This window comes from Acartia tonsa, chromosome 10 (genome assembly GCF_053477335.1).
Source record: "Acartia tonsa isolate MP-2025a chromosome 10, ASM5347733v1, whole genome shotgun sequence".
NCBI lineage: Eukaryota > Metazoa > Arthropoda > Copepoda > Calanoida > Acartiidae > Acartia > Acartia tonsa.
Genome location: NC_137269.1, coordinates 32,395,696 through 32,413,613, shown reverse-complemented (window position 1 = coordinate 32,413,613; position 17,918 = coordinate 32,395,696). Strand labels below are relative to the sequence as shown.

At 30.5% G+C, this 17,918-nt stretch overlaps 1 protein-coding gene across 1 annotated transcript in view; it reads right to left on the bottom strand.

The window, feature by feature from the left end:
- LOC145329921 (uncharacterized) overlaps window positions 1-17,438 on the bottom strand; it is a 39,716-nt gene extending 22,278 nt beyond the window's left edge. Inside the window, exons 1-3 of the mRNA XM_080174390.1 lie at window positions 17,272-17,438; window positions 2,523-2,614; window positions 2,085-2,169 (exon numbers count right to left, since the gene is read on the bottom strand). Coding sequence (XP_080030516.1) covers window positions 2,085-2,169; window positions 2,523-2,614; window positions 17,272-17,292 — 198 coding nt within the window. The 5' untranslated portion in view covers window positions 17,293-17,438. The remainder of the gene's footprint in view (window positions 1-2,084; window positions 2,170-2,522; window positions 2,615-17,271) is intronic.
- Window positions 17,439-17,918: the final 480 nt, after the last annotated feature.

Genomic DNA, 17,918 nt, shown 5'->3' with positions numbered 1-17,918 from the left:
TGATTAAAAAGATGTTAACAAATTACAAAACCAACTTATAAAGATGCTTTATATTTTCTCCCAATATCTTTTTTTTCTCTTTATGCTAAAACTTAATATTCTATTGAATACTACTTGCTTTAATATAGCCCATGCAGACCATCTATCATTTTTTTTCCAACCAAAAACCCAATATTACCGCGCAATTATAACCTCAACAAATGTTCCAAATGTGCTGAATTTTAGTATGCAAATATAAAACACTAATACGTTAAAATATGCAGAAGTTATGTAACACATGAAAACAAAAATTAGCATAGAAATAAATATATGAACCATTCAATGGACCAATAGGAACTTAATGAAGAAACAACTGGATAATAGTTAAACTTCTTAGGATAAAGTATAATAAGGAAAAGCTTTGTGATATTTTATTTCCAAAAATCTCGTCGCTTTGTCTGCTTGAAATATTATTTAATTTTGACGGATTTTCGTGTCTGATTGACCATCTAGGATAATAAATGTATTGATGAATTATAAATAACAATTATTTGCCACCTTAATTACACATGAGTAACTCCACGGGAGAAAGGTATATGTAAATTGGAAAATATTTTTTTTTTTCATCTTTCTCCAAAGAAGATTATATTTAGACTTTCTTTGGGAATATGTTTCTTGCACTTATGAAGGGTATTTAATGATTTACTAATATTATAAGCTTTTTTTAGGGGAAACCCTACCCATCTTCATATCTTACTTTTATTTTAAATTCAATAATTTGTTTTAAATTATAATCATGATTTTTTTCCTGTAACAACCAAAACAAAAAAAACATAAAATTCTATGTAAATTTTTATATCCCTTTATCCCTGCTCTAGACACGAATAAATCTTTCCTATTCACGTCCATCCCATCCCAAAAATCATTATTTACATTCCAGGTGTTTTTGCATTGTGTCATATTTTTCATCAGCCTATGTAGTTTAAAGTATTTTCTTAAATTTATTAAAATTATTCTTCAAAATTTTATTTCAAGTTTCGCTTCGAAGCCCATAAATATTCGTTGGATTAGAACCGGTTCTCAGCCATACTGAAAAATCATGTACTGCATCGTATTAAAGATAATTTATATTTTTATTTTAATATCCTAGGAAAGCTGTCTTTAATACTATGCGATCAATAATTATTCTTTAAAACATAATTGATTACATCTCCTTTTTAAAATATTTTTCCTCTACAAAACTAAAAGATATTTGTTTGTATTAATAATCAATTAGCAGTAAAGAAATGTTGATAAAAAATTCAAAATATTTTGAAATTAGCTATATGTTTTAAATTTGTGACAATATATAAACTCTATTTACTGTTATTATTATTATCACATTATTCTGATTTTATATGATAAAGAATTGAAGATAAGTATTTGAGCCAATAAATTTACATATTTAATTATCAAACATTTGTCTGAAAGATCTAATTATTTAAACAATACTTTTATGTCAAAAATGAAGTGTATTTTTCAAAGGGAAAAATAAAAAATCAAACAACATAAAGGAAAAGTAATGAAATTGGAAAAAAGGAGGAGAGAAAAGGGCAACGAATTTAAAATACTTGTTAAAATACTGTTTAATCACATTGGTAGAACATACAGACAGAAACACTAGACTTGTAGAGTAGTTACAACGTTTAAAATGGCTCCTTTTTCTAACTTATTAACCTATTCCTTAAATTTACAAAGATAAAACTATATGCATGAAAAAATGCTAATGTTACTAGCAAGTACAATAATAAATCTCAGATAACAAAAAAACATTTAGAAAACGTAAATAAGATAAAAGTGCAGTCAGCGAAAAGGGCTTGAAGATAAATTGTGATAAAAATTAAATTGCATTGGTTTAATGCATTTCAGTATTGGTCAGAATTTTTTGTTGACAAGGGCCTTTGGCAGATTGGGGCCAACAAAACCACACCACACCAACGAATATAATTCATAAAAACAGGTTCTAAACTGTGATAAAAAAACGTTTGAGGGGGGGGGTAATCGCCCCATTACCCCCCCCCCCCCCCACCTTAGACGTCTATTGTATGAGAACTAAAACAACATACCTTGGGATGACAATATCCATATTCTGTACAGCATTCAGCATGGGCTGGGCATCCGTTTTTGTGATCAATATCAGAGGTGTTCGCTCTGCAAAAAAAAAGGTTTATATAATTGTATGATCCTTGCAAAATTGGACCAAAAACACCTAAGATATGATTGAAAATGTGCAAAATATAAAAATAGCCGAAAACCTGTTAAAAATTAGTCCGACCGCCATGGATGTTTTATAGTTAATTTGCTTCATAATGATTGGAATGTTGACAAACAGTTTTTGCCTTTTATCTTAAATAGGAGCCGAGAAAATAAGGCTTCGCTACCCTATAAAATTTTATCCCTAAAAAATATTAGGAAAGGAAGGGGTATCAAAAGCACAAACAACTCTAAAAAAATCCACAGGATTTTTTTTTGTGCTTCAAGAAAACAAGATAAACTCATCCTACCTGAAAGGTGCTGCAGGACATGATCCAGCTCCTGTGCCAGCTCCCAGACATCCAGCCGATACTTCGCGCGTCACATACGCTATCGACAACACCTGAAAATTTACAGACTTTTAGTTTTCTATTAATTTACATACACTGGCCGTTAATATGGACTAATAATATGGACCATAAATGAACTTTTGAATAAATTTTATTGCTCTCAATATCCAAAACTAAAATAAAAACATTTGCCATTATTAAAATATCATAGGCAGATACACACCTAGGAAAATCCCCTTTAATCAAGTGAAAATAGCAGTTCTTTAACCAGTTGTTTGCTACAATTTTTTTACTTCTTGTATTATATTTGGTCAGAGAGATGCAGAAAGAAAACATTTACAACTTTCATTTAAACTTCAAGTAAAAAAAGTATCTTAATAATGCTTATTAGTTTTTATTTTTCATAAGCCTATTTTCTGATAGTTTATACAGAAACAAAAAAAGTTTTCTTTTGTTGCTATATCTCAAAAAAATATTTGCTCAAAGATATCTGATAAGAAATAAATAACTTTGCCTATTGTATATTGAATACAATATCAGCAGAACAAAGGGACTATGATTCAAATTAAGAATGTTGTTAAATAAATATATTTACTAAATATTTTCCCCTAGAGTTTGGGATAGAATTGTTATTTCATTGAACTAAGAAAGCACAGAATGCAATCTATGGTTTCATAAATATGTCAATGGTTGCTGAATTAAACCTAGCATACCAAACCTTTATTTTTCATTTCCCATTTGCATATCCCTGTATTTCTGATAAAAGTAACTGTAGCCATGATGAAATCAATACGCCATACTGATTTCAGCTTTCAAAATTAACATCCCATTTTTGATAAAATAAAAACTCAAAATAAATAAAAGCGAAGTCATCAAAGAACGTATCCTAACTTTTGTGATTTTTTTAAATAGCTAGTCGGTGTTTTTAGTAAGCAGTAGATGTAAAATGATCCATAGAATTTAGATATGCAATGATCTCTTATTTTTGAAGTAATCTAAGTCTTTTATATTAAGTGTGTTTTAATGTACTACACGCAACAAAAAGAGAAGAAAATTGCCATTATGAACAAAAATAATAAGATCTTTCATTTGACACCTTACTTTTAAATTCTGTTGAGTAATTATTGAAAAATCTATTTTGTTGAAGCCCGGTGAATCAAAACTTTGAACTTTGGGAGCTCGTCACGAATGGGTTAAAACAAAATCACACGTCCTTTACAAAGCAATTAATTCAAAGATTGGTAGAATAAAAAAAACCTACTTATGTAAATTTTACTTAAGAAATAAAAATTTTTGGGGACGTAAAAATAATTTACAGAGATGAATGCCCCCTCCCCTTTTTAAAATCATTACTTCCAAAATAAAAAGTTTGGACGTCCTTGATCTTAGAATTTTGTAGCAAAACCACAAATAATGCTTTTGGCTAGCCCTGTATTTTTGCAAACCATATCTAGAGTTTTAAAAACACGTCTCTCATCTCTAGACAATCATTTTTTAAACTGAGACGAGCTCCAGGGAAAAAGTAATTGCAATATTATTACAAAAATAATGGCTGCAATGGCCCATGGTGTTAACAATTAAGTGTTCTTTTCATTTAGAAGTTACAAACATCATTCTATAAAGAGCTAATTTTTGATTAGATTAAAACATTAGAGGGAGAAAGGGTTAAATAACTGAATCTCCCCATCGCAACCATCTTGTGCAATCTTTCTATTGGGGCATTGAAAATCAACCAATGGCGTTGCTTATGTTAACACAGCCAAGTAGCAGAAAATAATTTAGAAGCAGACGAAGAAGGTATTTGAAAAAGAAAGGAAGGTAGTTGTCTGTATATACATCTATACTATAGATCTGATGATTTTTGTAATACAATTTTTCTTTATTTAATTATCTATTAGTCCCTTAACCTAAGCATGCGTCACATACTCCCCCACCTGAATACATCTGTGCGTCTTACGCATCTTCTAACCCTATATTTCACAGGGATCCTAAGGGATAAGACCATGAACGATAAATTGATGTAATGATGATAAATAAAATTACCCCTAGTGTACATCAAAATTATTTTTGATATTGTAACTTTAAACCAAACAATTAAAACCTAATAAAAATAATCAAAGTTTTAAGTCAATGAATGAGAGAATGTGTCTTCAAATTTAGGCACGCCAAATGTACACTCGTATCCCTATTATTCTACCTTCTACCTTCAATGTCTATTTATATCCATCTTAAATTTAACAGGAATGTAAGGAAAAGTAAAGGACACCTAAATTTTAGACATTTCAATTTCGCCACTAATCAAAGATATAAAACTACTGTCAGAGAGGGAGGGGACATTGGACTGTAAGTAAAACTGGAACCCATACAGAGTACATACACGTATTTCATTAGTAGGTTAATTAATTTTCGACAATGAATTAGTCAAAATGTCTTTATATGCCTACTCCATAATCTCTGAATATTTTAGCATGTTTAGATTTATTGCATTTTTGGCCCCTAGAACTACAAGCCATAACTGTCGCCTTAAAGTACAAACCCTTTTTGGAATAGCTGCTATTTAACTATTTTTTTGTTATTTTTAAAACTGAAGTTTTTTTACATTTAGGGTCTGTCTGTCCGCATGTTGATTACTGTAACAGTTAGGTACAAGTCATTTTCATTGATTTAGAATGTGGAATATTAATTTCTAGGACGAAGCATCTCTATAGCCAAGTCTTAAAATATATGCTTTTATGTTGACATTTAATAAATTAATGAAAATTGAACCTTTGCATTTTCATCTTCCTTTAATTTTTTTGATGTTGCTTTTAAAGAAAAATTAAATATAACAACACATTCAGCCGTTTTTCTGTTCATTTATGATATTAATATAAATATTTATTATTATTGTCAAAATGGATGTAGAATATACGTAAATATTAGACCAGAGAAATTTTTTTTGTCAATTTAGTTTGCTAACATAGAATTCTTTTATAGGTCAATTCGTTCATCCAGTAGGAGGGGAGGTGATGGGGGTAAAGGGAAAGTAAGGGGGGAAATATTTTTAGCCTGCTGCAAGTTTTTCTTTATTAGAGACCATCCAAATCTGGTGTTAGATCCAAGTATTATTATATCCATTAATGTGATTTAATTTATGTCAGCAAAGAACACTATCATTGAATGCCATATAGTTGACACACACTTTTAAAAGACATAAATAAATACCCTTTTCGTTTTACTTGTATGCTTCTTTTTCTCTGATGATTTGTTGCAAAAAAACGATTAAAATTACTGTAAACGCTATTTCAAGCAGTTTTGAACAAGATTAAATCAATTTAATTTGACGGTAAAATTTGAGAATCATATTTTTATTTAACCACCCCTGTCAAAATTGTCAGTAATGTTTACGGCGACTTTATGATTTTAATTAAATGTGAGCGTTATTTTTTAGATATCGACAAAAATGTAAGAAGTTTCGACAGAGATAAGAAATTGTTTGCTGTAAATTTATAGTTATTTATCGCAACGGTTTATGAACAGCTTTCCTCGGATAAAACATGTACAATTTTAAGATTAGAACCAGTTTTTTAAACATAGATGTCGAACCCGGGCTAAAAAATGTTATTATCTATTTTAATACAGTGCCCCTAGATTTTAGGGGCACAGCCGCTAGTTACATATAAAGAATTAGGATTTCCGTCTATCTAACTATATGTCCTCTAAGATCTCTTAAATATTTGGACTGATAACTCTTCTAATTTCAGAGAAGTCTATTAGTCCTAGGAATAAACTTTTATTAAACAAAAGGCTAGGAGCGAAGCAACTTTTAAAAATTAAAGGGAAGTTTTAATAGCCTCCTTGATATATTCGAGAATCCACCCCCAATTTATTTTAAAATTTCATGGCACATCAGAATGTATGCCAACAGATTTTCATGCCTTCTCAAACTCACAAAGGGCAAATAATTTGCCAACTTGGGCCAGGTTTAAATTATATCCACAATTAGAAGGGATGTGACATCTGAATTTAGATTTTTAACATTCCGCAGTGAAACCTTAACTAGGATGAAAACACCCAATAAATTAGAAAATCAGAAAGACGGAATAACTTTTAACAAGAGGCTTAAATGTTCTGAGAATTGCATTTTGAAATTTGAAATAGATAGAATTAATCTATTATATCAAATTTCCTATTGAAATAGCATTATTTATTGCAATGATTATACAGTTGCTACGCCATTAAACCATTGAATATTTGAAATAGAAGGGTCAATTTTAACATATCCCACGCTTTAGATGTTAGGTTTTTTTAAATTTAAGACGAACCATCCCTTTTATTTTAGCAAATTTTGTGTTTACGCATGTTTACAGTACAATATTTGGTATTTTAGAAGCAAAACTAATTTTAACAAGAATAATTATGACCATAAATAGTTATACAGATAAAGGTTCACAAATTGTTATTCATTTAAAGATTTTTAAGTGTGTGATTTTAGTTAAAAAGAAGTATTATCAGAATAGCATTGGTATATATAGTAAGAATTGGTTAATGGAATACAAATTATACTGGTACCCAATGGTTTATAAACTTGATACTTCATTCGTTGATTAAAGATTTTGAGTTATTTTGTTTGGTTAATTTAAACAGTGTAAAAAAAATTTAACTAATAATCACTATCTTAAGAATTATGTTTATTATAAGATCCTTGATTAATTTAAAGATTCTACAAGATGCCTAATGTTTAAAGTCAATGAGTCGATATTAGATTTAATATTGTCGAAATTTATCTTAAAGCTCCAAGTTTGATAGGGTTGTGTCATAAAATGAGGCTTTTAATTAGGAAACAGCGGTTTTACCAAGGATCAAAGGGAAAAGACAACAGCCGATAAATTGATTTACATCTCCAATAATAATACATAAAATCACCCGTTCTGTAGATTACGATTAGTGGTTAAAACGTGTTGACACTCAACTAAATTAACCAACCAATTAAAATTCAAGAAAAATCCCCAAGGTTGTTGCCAACTAATTTGAAAACGTTACTATAAGACTTTGGGGACTAGTGTAATAAACAGCCTTATGTCCCATCGGGGGACTGCCATTTACACATCCAGCATTTTTACAGTGGATGTGTTTTTGCCAGTGCATTGGGTGTATTTATGACAAACTGAATTTTTACTGTATAAATGACAGTAAAATCGATTCTCATGCCATAAATACATCCAACACTGGCAAAAACACATCCCATATTTTTATACATATGTCAAAAATACATCCGACACTGGCATTTGCCAGTGTTGGATGTATTTAAGGCATGAGAAAAAGTAAGAAAACATTTTGCCAAAAATACATCAACTGTAAATTTGATGGATGTGTAAGTGCTATAGCCCCGTCCCATCCCTCCCTGGGGCTTACAATTGCGTTCTCTTAATAAGAAATGAAGTTGAATGTTTTTGAGGAAGTTTGAGGTTAATTTACATAGTTGATGCATTTGTTTCAGGGATTTAGGGGATATTCATTTTTGAAAACCTGCCAACCCTTGTGAAAAGACTAATGGCTTTGGCCCTTTCCTCTAGACCTTCTCCTTAGGAGGTGCCCCTTTTAGTTTATTGAATGAAAAGTTTTACAATATAGTCTAAAACATGCCCTAGAGTGATTGGTACGGCCATTTAAAACGTCCTAAACCACATATATGTAGTTAGAAAGACAAGATTAAACTACTTTTTATGGATGATAGTAGCTCCGCCCTTCCCCCACATTCATCTCATGCTTCTAATTTATTTTAAGATAAGGAGTTGATTTTCTTTATTTTTACTTTTTCTACAAGAATTTAGGTTGGGATATCCCTTATCTCTGGTATAATAAAAAAATCTCCAACATGATTCTTCCTGAAACATTTACAATTTAGTTGCAAGCTTCGTTATTAGTAGCGTAGCTACTCTATTACAAGGGTATGTACACTGTCTGTTTGTCCGAAATTCTGTACAACCGTAACATTAAAATGTTTTCTCGTATTCATTTGAATCCGGTGGATAGGAACCGGTTCTCATCCATACGAAAAAAACTATGTCTAGCATCGTATTATATCCAGCTTTCTACGAATATAAAAATGTAAAATCATAAGATTAAAACTAGTTTTTTTAGCCCCGAGGTGTACATTCTATATCCGCGGAAAGCAGTTTATAAAACGATGAAAGAAATAACTATTATTTTGGGATGTATTTAGACGAAGCCCAATTTGTCCCACTGTGAGGAAGACGATTCCCCTTTCTCCCATCTCTTTTGAAGAGATTTTCTTCCCCGCCCCCCTTCCCTTTTTCTTTTCCCTTTTTATGACGTCATATAGGAATCGTCTTCCTCACAGTGGGACAGATTGGGCTTCGTCATTTATTTATCATTATACAACGTTTATCTAAATGTGACTTTATTAAATGAAACAAACTAATTTATTTTGTCATAAATCATTTTGATTTTATTTCGTATTCAATATGAAGCTGATCTACTTGTGAACTTAGATGTACTTGTTATTTTCAATAATTGGTGTTTATAACCCACGAACAAAATATTTTTCTCTTCTCAAAATATTGCTTAACATGAAAAGTAAAAGTAAGTAATCTTGAAAATTGTTATAATTTTTCAAAATAGTGAAAAACATCCGCTGGTGTCAAAAGCTGTAAAATTGTTGTCATAATGTAATAAGAAACTCATTTTGATGTTTTTATTCCCTATTTTATAAAGTAGTAAGTTTTTTTTGTCTGAAGCTTAATATTCGAAAAATATAGAATTGATTAAATTTTTCCTTTAAGGGAAGCTTCTCATAGGTCCCGGGATGGTTTTAGGCTATTGCTTTTAAGTCTTGTTATAGTTTAAGGCTTTTTTATATTTAAGACTTTGGATCATTTTAGGATAAATTTCTTCCCACTTCTTGTCCCTTTAAAGACAAAGTCCCTGGATGATTTGTAATACTACAAAATAAAATTAGATTAGCAAACAACACATCCAGTTTTTACTAATTTTTGCCATTCACAAAATAGAACCTACAGATAAAGACCGTGCAATCAAAGATTTACCTATCATTAATAAATATTTTTTTGGATATATTTGTGCTTGTTTCATTCATAAAGAAAATAAAAGCACAACACACCCACAATAAACATTGTTATGTGGCCCCCCAAAAAGGCTTTAACTAAAGCAAGTTTTATAGTCTTTAACTCCCTATGTTTTAAAGTTGATCCTATGCATTATAAGGCATAAATATGTGCTGTTATTCTATTATCAAAACTAAAATTTAGCTAGGTAAACCTTATTACCCATAATAATCTTATTGCATGTTTGTTTCTTCTTTTTTTTGGTAAAAAATGAAAAGATTATCAGAGTAGGTATGGCTTTTTATACTTTTCTTTCAAAAAATGTTAGTCAAAATGTGTTTATTTTAGTAGGGAAGCTTATGTCCTTCTTTCTGTATATATAAATGTTCATTTTTATTGAAGTTGTGAATCTTCTGTATAATTAGATTATATTCATTCATCCATTATAATTTGTGGGTTGGTTTTATGATTTTTATTTTTAAATAAAAGTCTTAGGATCGTTTCATGCTATTTTTCTGTCTTTCTCTTTGACGAATTCAGAACCCCTAGGTGCAGTCGCTAGTACTTGAAATGAAGTTGGAAAAAATAGAAGAACATTTAAAGAACTTAATGGGTTGTATTCATGTCTTAATGATATGCTTTTAAAAGGGATAAAAAGCATGTAATAGCATGAGTCACAAATTATGATAAAAAAATGAAATAATCCTATTAATTAAAGCATAATCTGTTTTAGAATAATCACATGGCATTTAAACATATCTTAGATTACAAAATGATAGATTGAACTGTTCTTATTTTTTTTAAAAGAATCTTTGGATCGTGGAAAGAAAATAAGGTTTCGGGTTTAATCATATTTTCACAATAGCTTTTGATTGGTTGTTTTAGGTAAGGTTAGTTAAATGTTAGTGATCGCCCCGCAGGGTTAGATCCCCCCCCGCAAGTGCTACATATAGGGGAAAGGATTTTGTAAAAATAAGAACCCGCAACTTCGTTTACGTTCCATGATCCGAATCTTTTCAGTAAGTCAATAAATTTTAGTGAAAAAAAAATCAAAAACTTAAACTAATTAAAAACCTATTGGATGTTAAGATTGTGATTTTGGCTACTAACCCCCCAAAGTAGCTGTAAACATATAATCTGTGTTTACATTAGCATACAATTAGGGGAAAAGAGATTATCAAACTGTTTTAAAATTTAAATTTTGTTTTTATTGGAAGAACCTTATTAGCTACTTTAAGTAGGGATAGATTATTGAATTAAAAATTATACTATTAACAAACTTTCTATCAGTTATTGGCTTTAGACATATTTGCTGTGTTTGTCAAAACTTTTCAATTAAAAATTTTATTTACAGAAAGGGTAATTTTGTTGATCATATTTAGGGGTGCACAGAACATTGTGTCGTCCATTGGCAAAAAAAAATATTGTCTACAACTTGCAGATGGGATGATTTTTGTGTTTTTTTTATCAAGATTTACAATCACACATGGCAAAGGTATGGACATTTTAAGACGTGAAAAAGTGTTTTTTAAATAACATTTACATTTTGGGACACTTCTATTATTCAATTTTTTGTTTCTTTATAAAACAATTTTCGGTCTATTTACTAGCCCATTTTCCCTGTACTCTATAAATATAATAGGTATACAATACATGGTAAAACCAAAATAGGTTCATTGCATTACCAAAACAGCAGCCATAATAACAATATTTCCAAGCCCTTTTTTTGGTCGCGCAGCAACTCTACAAGTCATATTTTTTTAAAAATAACATTTGAAATTTATTTTACTTTGTAATTAATGAGTACTTTTTTATGACTTTCTTAACATTTGTTCTAATTGTCCTTGTTTTTATAAAAAACAAGGATGACAACATCCATAAAAGCGAAGAACTGAAACGGTAGGACAAACGGACATTAATACTTGTATAGTGTCTGAACTGAATAATCAGAATAGAAAAGAATCAAAACAGTCGAAGCAAAATTGTAAGTAAATTTGTTCAAAAACTGCTTGATACGGGATAATGTTTCTGGACATACTTACATTTTTAGGACTTGATTATAGAGTTGCTTCGCTTAGACTATTGTTCTTTGTTGTTCCATGAATCAATTCTAACCTGCCTAAATTAACGAATAAAAGCTATCTATCTCGGACGGACGGACGTACGGACGGATTTACGGACGGACCGACCCTTATCATAGAAAAGCTTCGCTTTTAAAAATTGCAAATAAAAAATAATACTTTTGTAGAAAATTATCATTGAAGAAATTTTAGGATTCTGTTATTTTAAGAACCTAATCAAGATTCAATACTACCCCCAATGTATGTTTAAAGGATTTCAAACTTTGGGCAATAATTTATACTGATATTATAATGATAGAAAATTAAAATTCAGTAATATGAAGATCATGAATCTTATGGGATAAGACAAGAGACGATAGATTGATGAACATCTCCAATGTTGATAAACAAAATTACACCTTTAGTAGATTTAATTTTTAAGTTGAAAAGTTTGGAACTGGTAGCTTAAACTAAGGCTTTAGGTACTAGTATAATTTACAGTCCAATCAACCTTTCTCCTTAGGTACCAGTATAATTTACAGTCCAATCAACCTTTCTCCTTAGGTACCAGTATAATTTACAGTCCAATCAACTTTCTCCTTAGGTACCAGTATAATTTACAGTCCAATCAACCTTTCTCCTTAGGTACCAGTATAATTTACAGTCCAATCAACCTTTCTTCTTAGGTACCAGTATAATTTACAGTCTAATGTCCCCTCCCTCCCTATATAAAAGTGCATATTTGTTTACTAAAAGTATTTTAATGTAACTTCCTTATTTGTAGATGTGTATATGATTGTGCTCGAATTTCAAGATGTTTGAGTGTCTTTATACAGTTAGGGAGTTGAATCCATTTTTATAGAAGCAGAAATATAATCTATGATTATGGTTTGGACCCTCTAAAACTGTAATCTACCTTTCCACTTTCCCCTCTCTTGGTGAAGATATTTTCAACGCCGATACGATTTTTGAAATGTAAGATTCTACTTTCCCTTCTCTTGGTGAAGATATCTTCAACGCCGATACGATTTTTGAAATGTAAGATTCCACTTTCCCCTTTCTTGGTGAAGATATCTTCAACGCCGATACAATTTTTGAAATTTAAGATTCCACTTTTGCCTCTCTTGGTGAAGATATCTTCAACAAGAGAGACAAAAGTGGAGTCTTATATTTCAAAAATCGTATCGGCGTTGAAGATATCTTCACCAAGAGAGGGGAAAGTGGTAGGGTAGATTACAGTTTTAGAGGGTCCAAACCATAATCATAGATTATATTTCTGCTTCTATAAAAATGGATTCAACTCCCTAACTGTTATATGTCATTTCATCAACCCCTTCACTTTTATGGGTTGGTGTTGCGATTAAACCGCCAAAAACACACACATATATAAACAGCCAACTATATCTTTTATATACAATAAAATCGAGCTATCCACTGAACCGATTGATTTCTCCATTTTTGGAAAGCTAAACTTAGGTTTCGGAATAGTTTCTTCCCCAGTCCTCCTCCCCCTATTCGAATACAGACCCCCTAGATGTTAGGGGCTAATAAATCCGAAAAAAATTAAAGTAAGTTTTAGCTATTATTATTAAATTTTGACCTTTTTGACCCATTAAAAACATAATCTCATTTTGCAAGAAAAGATTATGTTTTTAAACTCTAGTAAAGATGCAATGATTATTTTTATTTGCTGCAAGAGATGAATTCAAAGAGGGAGGGGTCACAGGACTGCAAATATATTTGTCCAAAAAATTAATTCGCTAGCTTTAAAACTTTTAGTACTTTTATAAAAAAAATTCATTAAATGGTAAAAACTAAGCTTGTCCATACTTTTCCACCAATGATTTTGATATACTAATTTGTATATTAAATTAATTGATTATCAGTATATATGTATATTTAGCTTTAAAATAAGGAGCAAACTTTGTTTAACTGTATTCACACCCAAAAATAAATGTTATTTATGTTGGTGTGCCTTAAACTCCGCTTATTTACAAATAGCGCTAGTCATCATGACATATATCATTACAACAGCGCAAGCTGTCCTCTCCCACTAATCACTGAAATAATTCAAACTAATTGCTAATATGCAGGGAGGGAGAGAACATAAGTATTTAAATTACCCTATCCCAAAACTTTATATTATTCGTTGGCTAAAAATCTTTAGGTACTTTTAATGAACTATGATAGGCCAGCATACATTTTAATTGACCAATGCTATAATATAAACTGGCCTATCATTGGTCATTTGTATTGTATGATGTCATTTTTTATAAGGAGAAACAGCTTATAGTGCCTTTAAGGCACTATAAGCTGTTTCTAATGTGATACAATTTTGCTTTTTTAGGTGCGGAATTGAAGAACCGACATCTTTTTTGTAGCTTAGTGTCACGATAATATTTCTAGCTTGTCCATCCATCCATCAGCAGTCCTTTTGTTTGTTTGAAACCACGGCATCTCTATAACTAACTTTGTCTGTCATTCTTTAGCGCAAAGATTAACACTACTGTAATAATTGATAAAATAAGACGGTCTACCTGACACAGTGCGTCACACTAAAGACGTTTAAAAAGATCCTTAAGGCATATCTATTTAAAATGCAGATTTATGATCTTGAGACAAAGGTTGTGTAATAAAAAGGGAGAGTGATTAAAGTCCCTCCACAGATTATGACGTCATACGATAAAATAACCAATGAGAGGCCAGCATAAATTTTACCATTGATCAATTACAGTGTACACTGGCCTATTATTGCCTATTCTATCGTATGATGTCATAATTTGTAAAGGGACTTTAATCATCTTCATAAATAGGTACATTGTAGGATAATTTTAATATTCTTAAATCTATATATATTTGAAATATTTTTTAATTATAACCTAACACCAAACATTATATTTCATGATTTTGGAATTCGATGTTTTAAAAAGTTCCAACGTAATCAATTTTTTCCATGGATGGTAAATTCTTTCTTTTTCTTTGAACTTTTGGGGAAAAGAAAGGTTGTAAATTTATCAATCTGAAATTTTCCTTCCTACCCTTCTTTTGATTCTCTGGACCATTTTTATTCTTGTTTGAAACAAAAGTTGCATAAAAAATCTATTCAAAGAATTGTAACTGAAAAATTGTCATTTTATTTGAATTTTGGGTTCGAATCTTAACTGTAAAGAAACTTATGTATGTGTTAAAAAAGAAAGAAAAGTAGAAATAAAAATGTATAGCGTCGTATTAATGCCAGTATTCTGCGGATAATAAAATGAAAACCGATTTAAATCTAGCGGATATCAATCGGTTTCAAAGCCAAACTGGAAAAGCTTTTACCAAAACTTGGCAGTCACCAAAATTATTAAAGTGTTAGAAAGAATTTTTATTGCTTAAAATTTTTATGTTGCTGGATGTCGTGAGATTCTTTGAATGTGGCCTTTTACCTTACATAACACCAGCCACAAGGGATCAGTATTCTAGCAAACACACATAAGTATAATAATTTTCCATGCTATTTCCCTTCTTTCTCTCCTCTTTTATCCACACACATGCCTTAAGATACATCCCAAATTCAGTTTTACCTAAGTTTGCCCCGACAAATTACCAAAATTTTTCGTAAATTTCGAGTTGAATTAAATTACTGAGTAACTGCCCCTGCAATGATATTACTAACTTAGAAAAGGAGTGCCTGAAAAACATTGCTGTTGTTTGTATTAGTCACCTCTCAGGGAGGGAGAGGATATTAGACTATTAATTTTAATAGTAACAAAAGTTTTATAAACATGTTCTCTCGTTCGTTGGCTTAAAAGCTTTGAATTCTTTTTGTAAATCTTAATTGGTTGGTTAAAATAAAAACCAATAATTTCAATTTACAGAATAATGGGGTATAATCCCTTTCGTGGCAACGCCTCTTTAGGGGCGTTTCGTCCTATTTTTACAGTAGCTATTTCCCCCTATTTCTAGCATCTGCGGGGGGGGGGCTCTTGTTTAGGGGTGTCCTGCACATCGATTTATTGTCAATTGTCTTATTCCTTGAGGTCCCTGCCTTTTTGTATTAACTATTACTTTTCTTCCTTTTAAGTAGCGAAGCTACTTTTTTCACTTATTACACACATACATATGTCTTTCTGTCTTTAGTGTACTTTTATTGCATTTACAAGGTTTTGGGTTTTGATTATGTTTTATTCAACACACAAACAACACATTAAATGTTTTGGGTCTAAGATGTCTTGCTTGATGTGTTAACATTTAATATTTTTAAAACAGATTTGATAATTTGGCAGGTTTTAGGCAATATTGATAAAAATAGATTAGAAAAAATTGTGTATAAATGATATAAAACTTTTATTTCATTGTATGACAAAAAATATTTTATTTTGACTAGTGTAAATATGTAATTATTATGTAAATAAATGAAAGATGCATGTTTTTATTAAATGTTTATTTAGTGCAAAAAAAATACTTATGGTATGCACATATATATAAACATTTTTTCAATCCTGTTAAATATCCAAATAGTTTATTTCTAGGTACATTTTTAGCTGTGTCTTGAAAATAAAACGGTAAGGTTTTATTGACCTTGCTAACCCCTAAACCGATTGTGTTCTCCAATTTAGTGCGGCTTCAAATTGATTCCGTGTTGTTTTAGTTTCTTATTTTTTAATTCCTTTTTAGTGATAATTTTTCTGAAACCTCCCTCCCCCAAATAATTCTATAGTAGACTAAAAGCTATAAAACGTCTATTTTCTGGCTAATGCTGTATAGATTACAAATATAAAAAAGTTAAATTTCCCTGAACTCGACAGCATCCAGCTATAATCTATAGGCGGTGAATGCAAAATATGGCAGCTGCTGCAAAAATTTTGGTATATGCAGCTATGACTGTTAATATCTAATTAAATGAGACGATTGACTGACTAGCCCTGATTTTACCGTTGTTTTGTAAAAACACTGGCCATCACCTATGAGGACCTGCAATCACTTTTCATGCATAACAAAATATATCACATAGCAAAAAAGACATATTTTTTATGCGGAGCATTTTATTTATTTATTGAACCAGTATGCGTTATTTGATTAAAATACAAGCGGTTGCGCTCCTAGATTCTAGTGGCTCTGTATTCTGGAAAAGGCACAAAAATAGTGTAAAAAATATCTCGAAAAAAAGTAATTTAGCTAAAAAATAGTGTAAAAAAACATTTGTAAAGATTCCTGAGATCTCAAATCTTAGCAAAATCTTAATAAGTCAACTAAGAACCGTACTTACAAAAAATAGGAATAATTTAACTACCACTTTTTCTTTCGTAACGTCAATTTGTCATTATAAGAATAATGTTACCAAAATTAAAGTACATAATAGTAAAAAAGTCTTTGTTCTCTAATATATAATACACCAACTATAAATCTTAAAAATAGAAATGTTTTATCATTAGTAGAAACATACTTAAAAAGCACAAAAATCTACCCAAAAAATCACCAGAGAAGTTCTAAAATACGACGTTTGTCAACTTTATTATAAAAATATGTTTTTTTTATCATCTCGAGCTTCGCTTAAACTTCCTTTTTACATCCTTGTTTTATTTATACAAAAATACTAACCGTTAACAGTAGTATCTTCATTTTGAAAAAGTCTCTTTTTAAAAATTATTTTATCTTAATTTAAAAATAAATATTTTTCACATATTATTATTGAAAACTCCACAACATTGAAACTTTGTGGTTGATTGTTTGTGTGTGTATCAACAGCGGTGGTTGTTGACAAACTGAAAGCCATGTTGGTGCCACAGCACAACTTCGACGGTGGTTGTTTCTGTGGTGGGTGGGTTGCGCATCTTCATAAAACTGCAGATTTTGGGGGGGTGGCTTCCGGCGCGTTACCAACCAACCATCAAATTTATTTATGGACTTTTGACTGTACGAGAAATAAAAATGCACAATCTAGGTTTTTTTTAAAGTTGATAATTATTATTGAAAAAAATATGTACAAAAATTAAATTCAAGTAAATGCGACATTTCTCTAAACCACGTTAAAATCTAAATGTATACATACTTACAAATTCTATAACTGCATCAAATGTAAGGACTCATTATTTAATGCATCGTATTATCGACAGCTTTCCGCGGATATTAAAATAAAAAAAATCATAATTTTAAAACCAGTTTTGTTAGCCCTGATTGGTCGACGGGTTCGTGGAAAATTGTCTACAACAAACGATTTTCAGTATGGCTAAGAACCAGTTCTAATC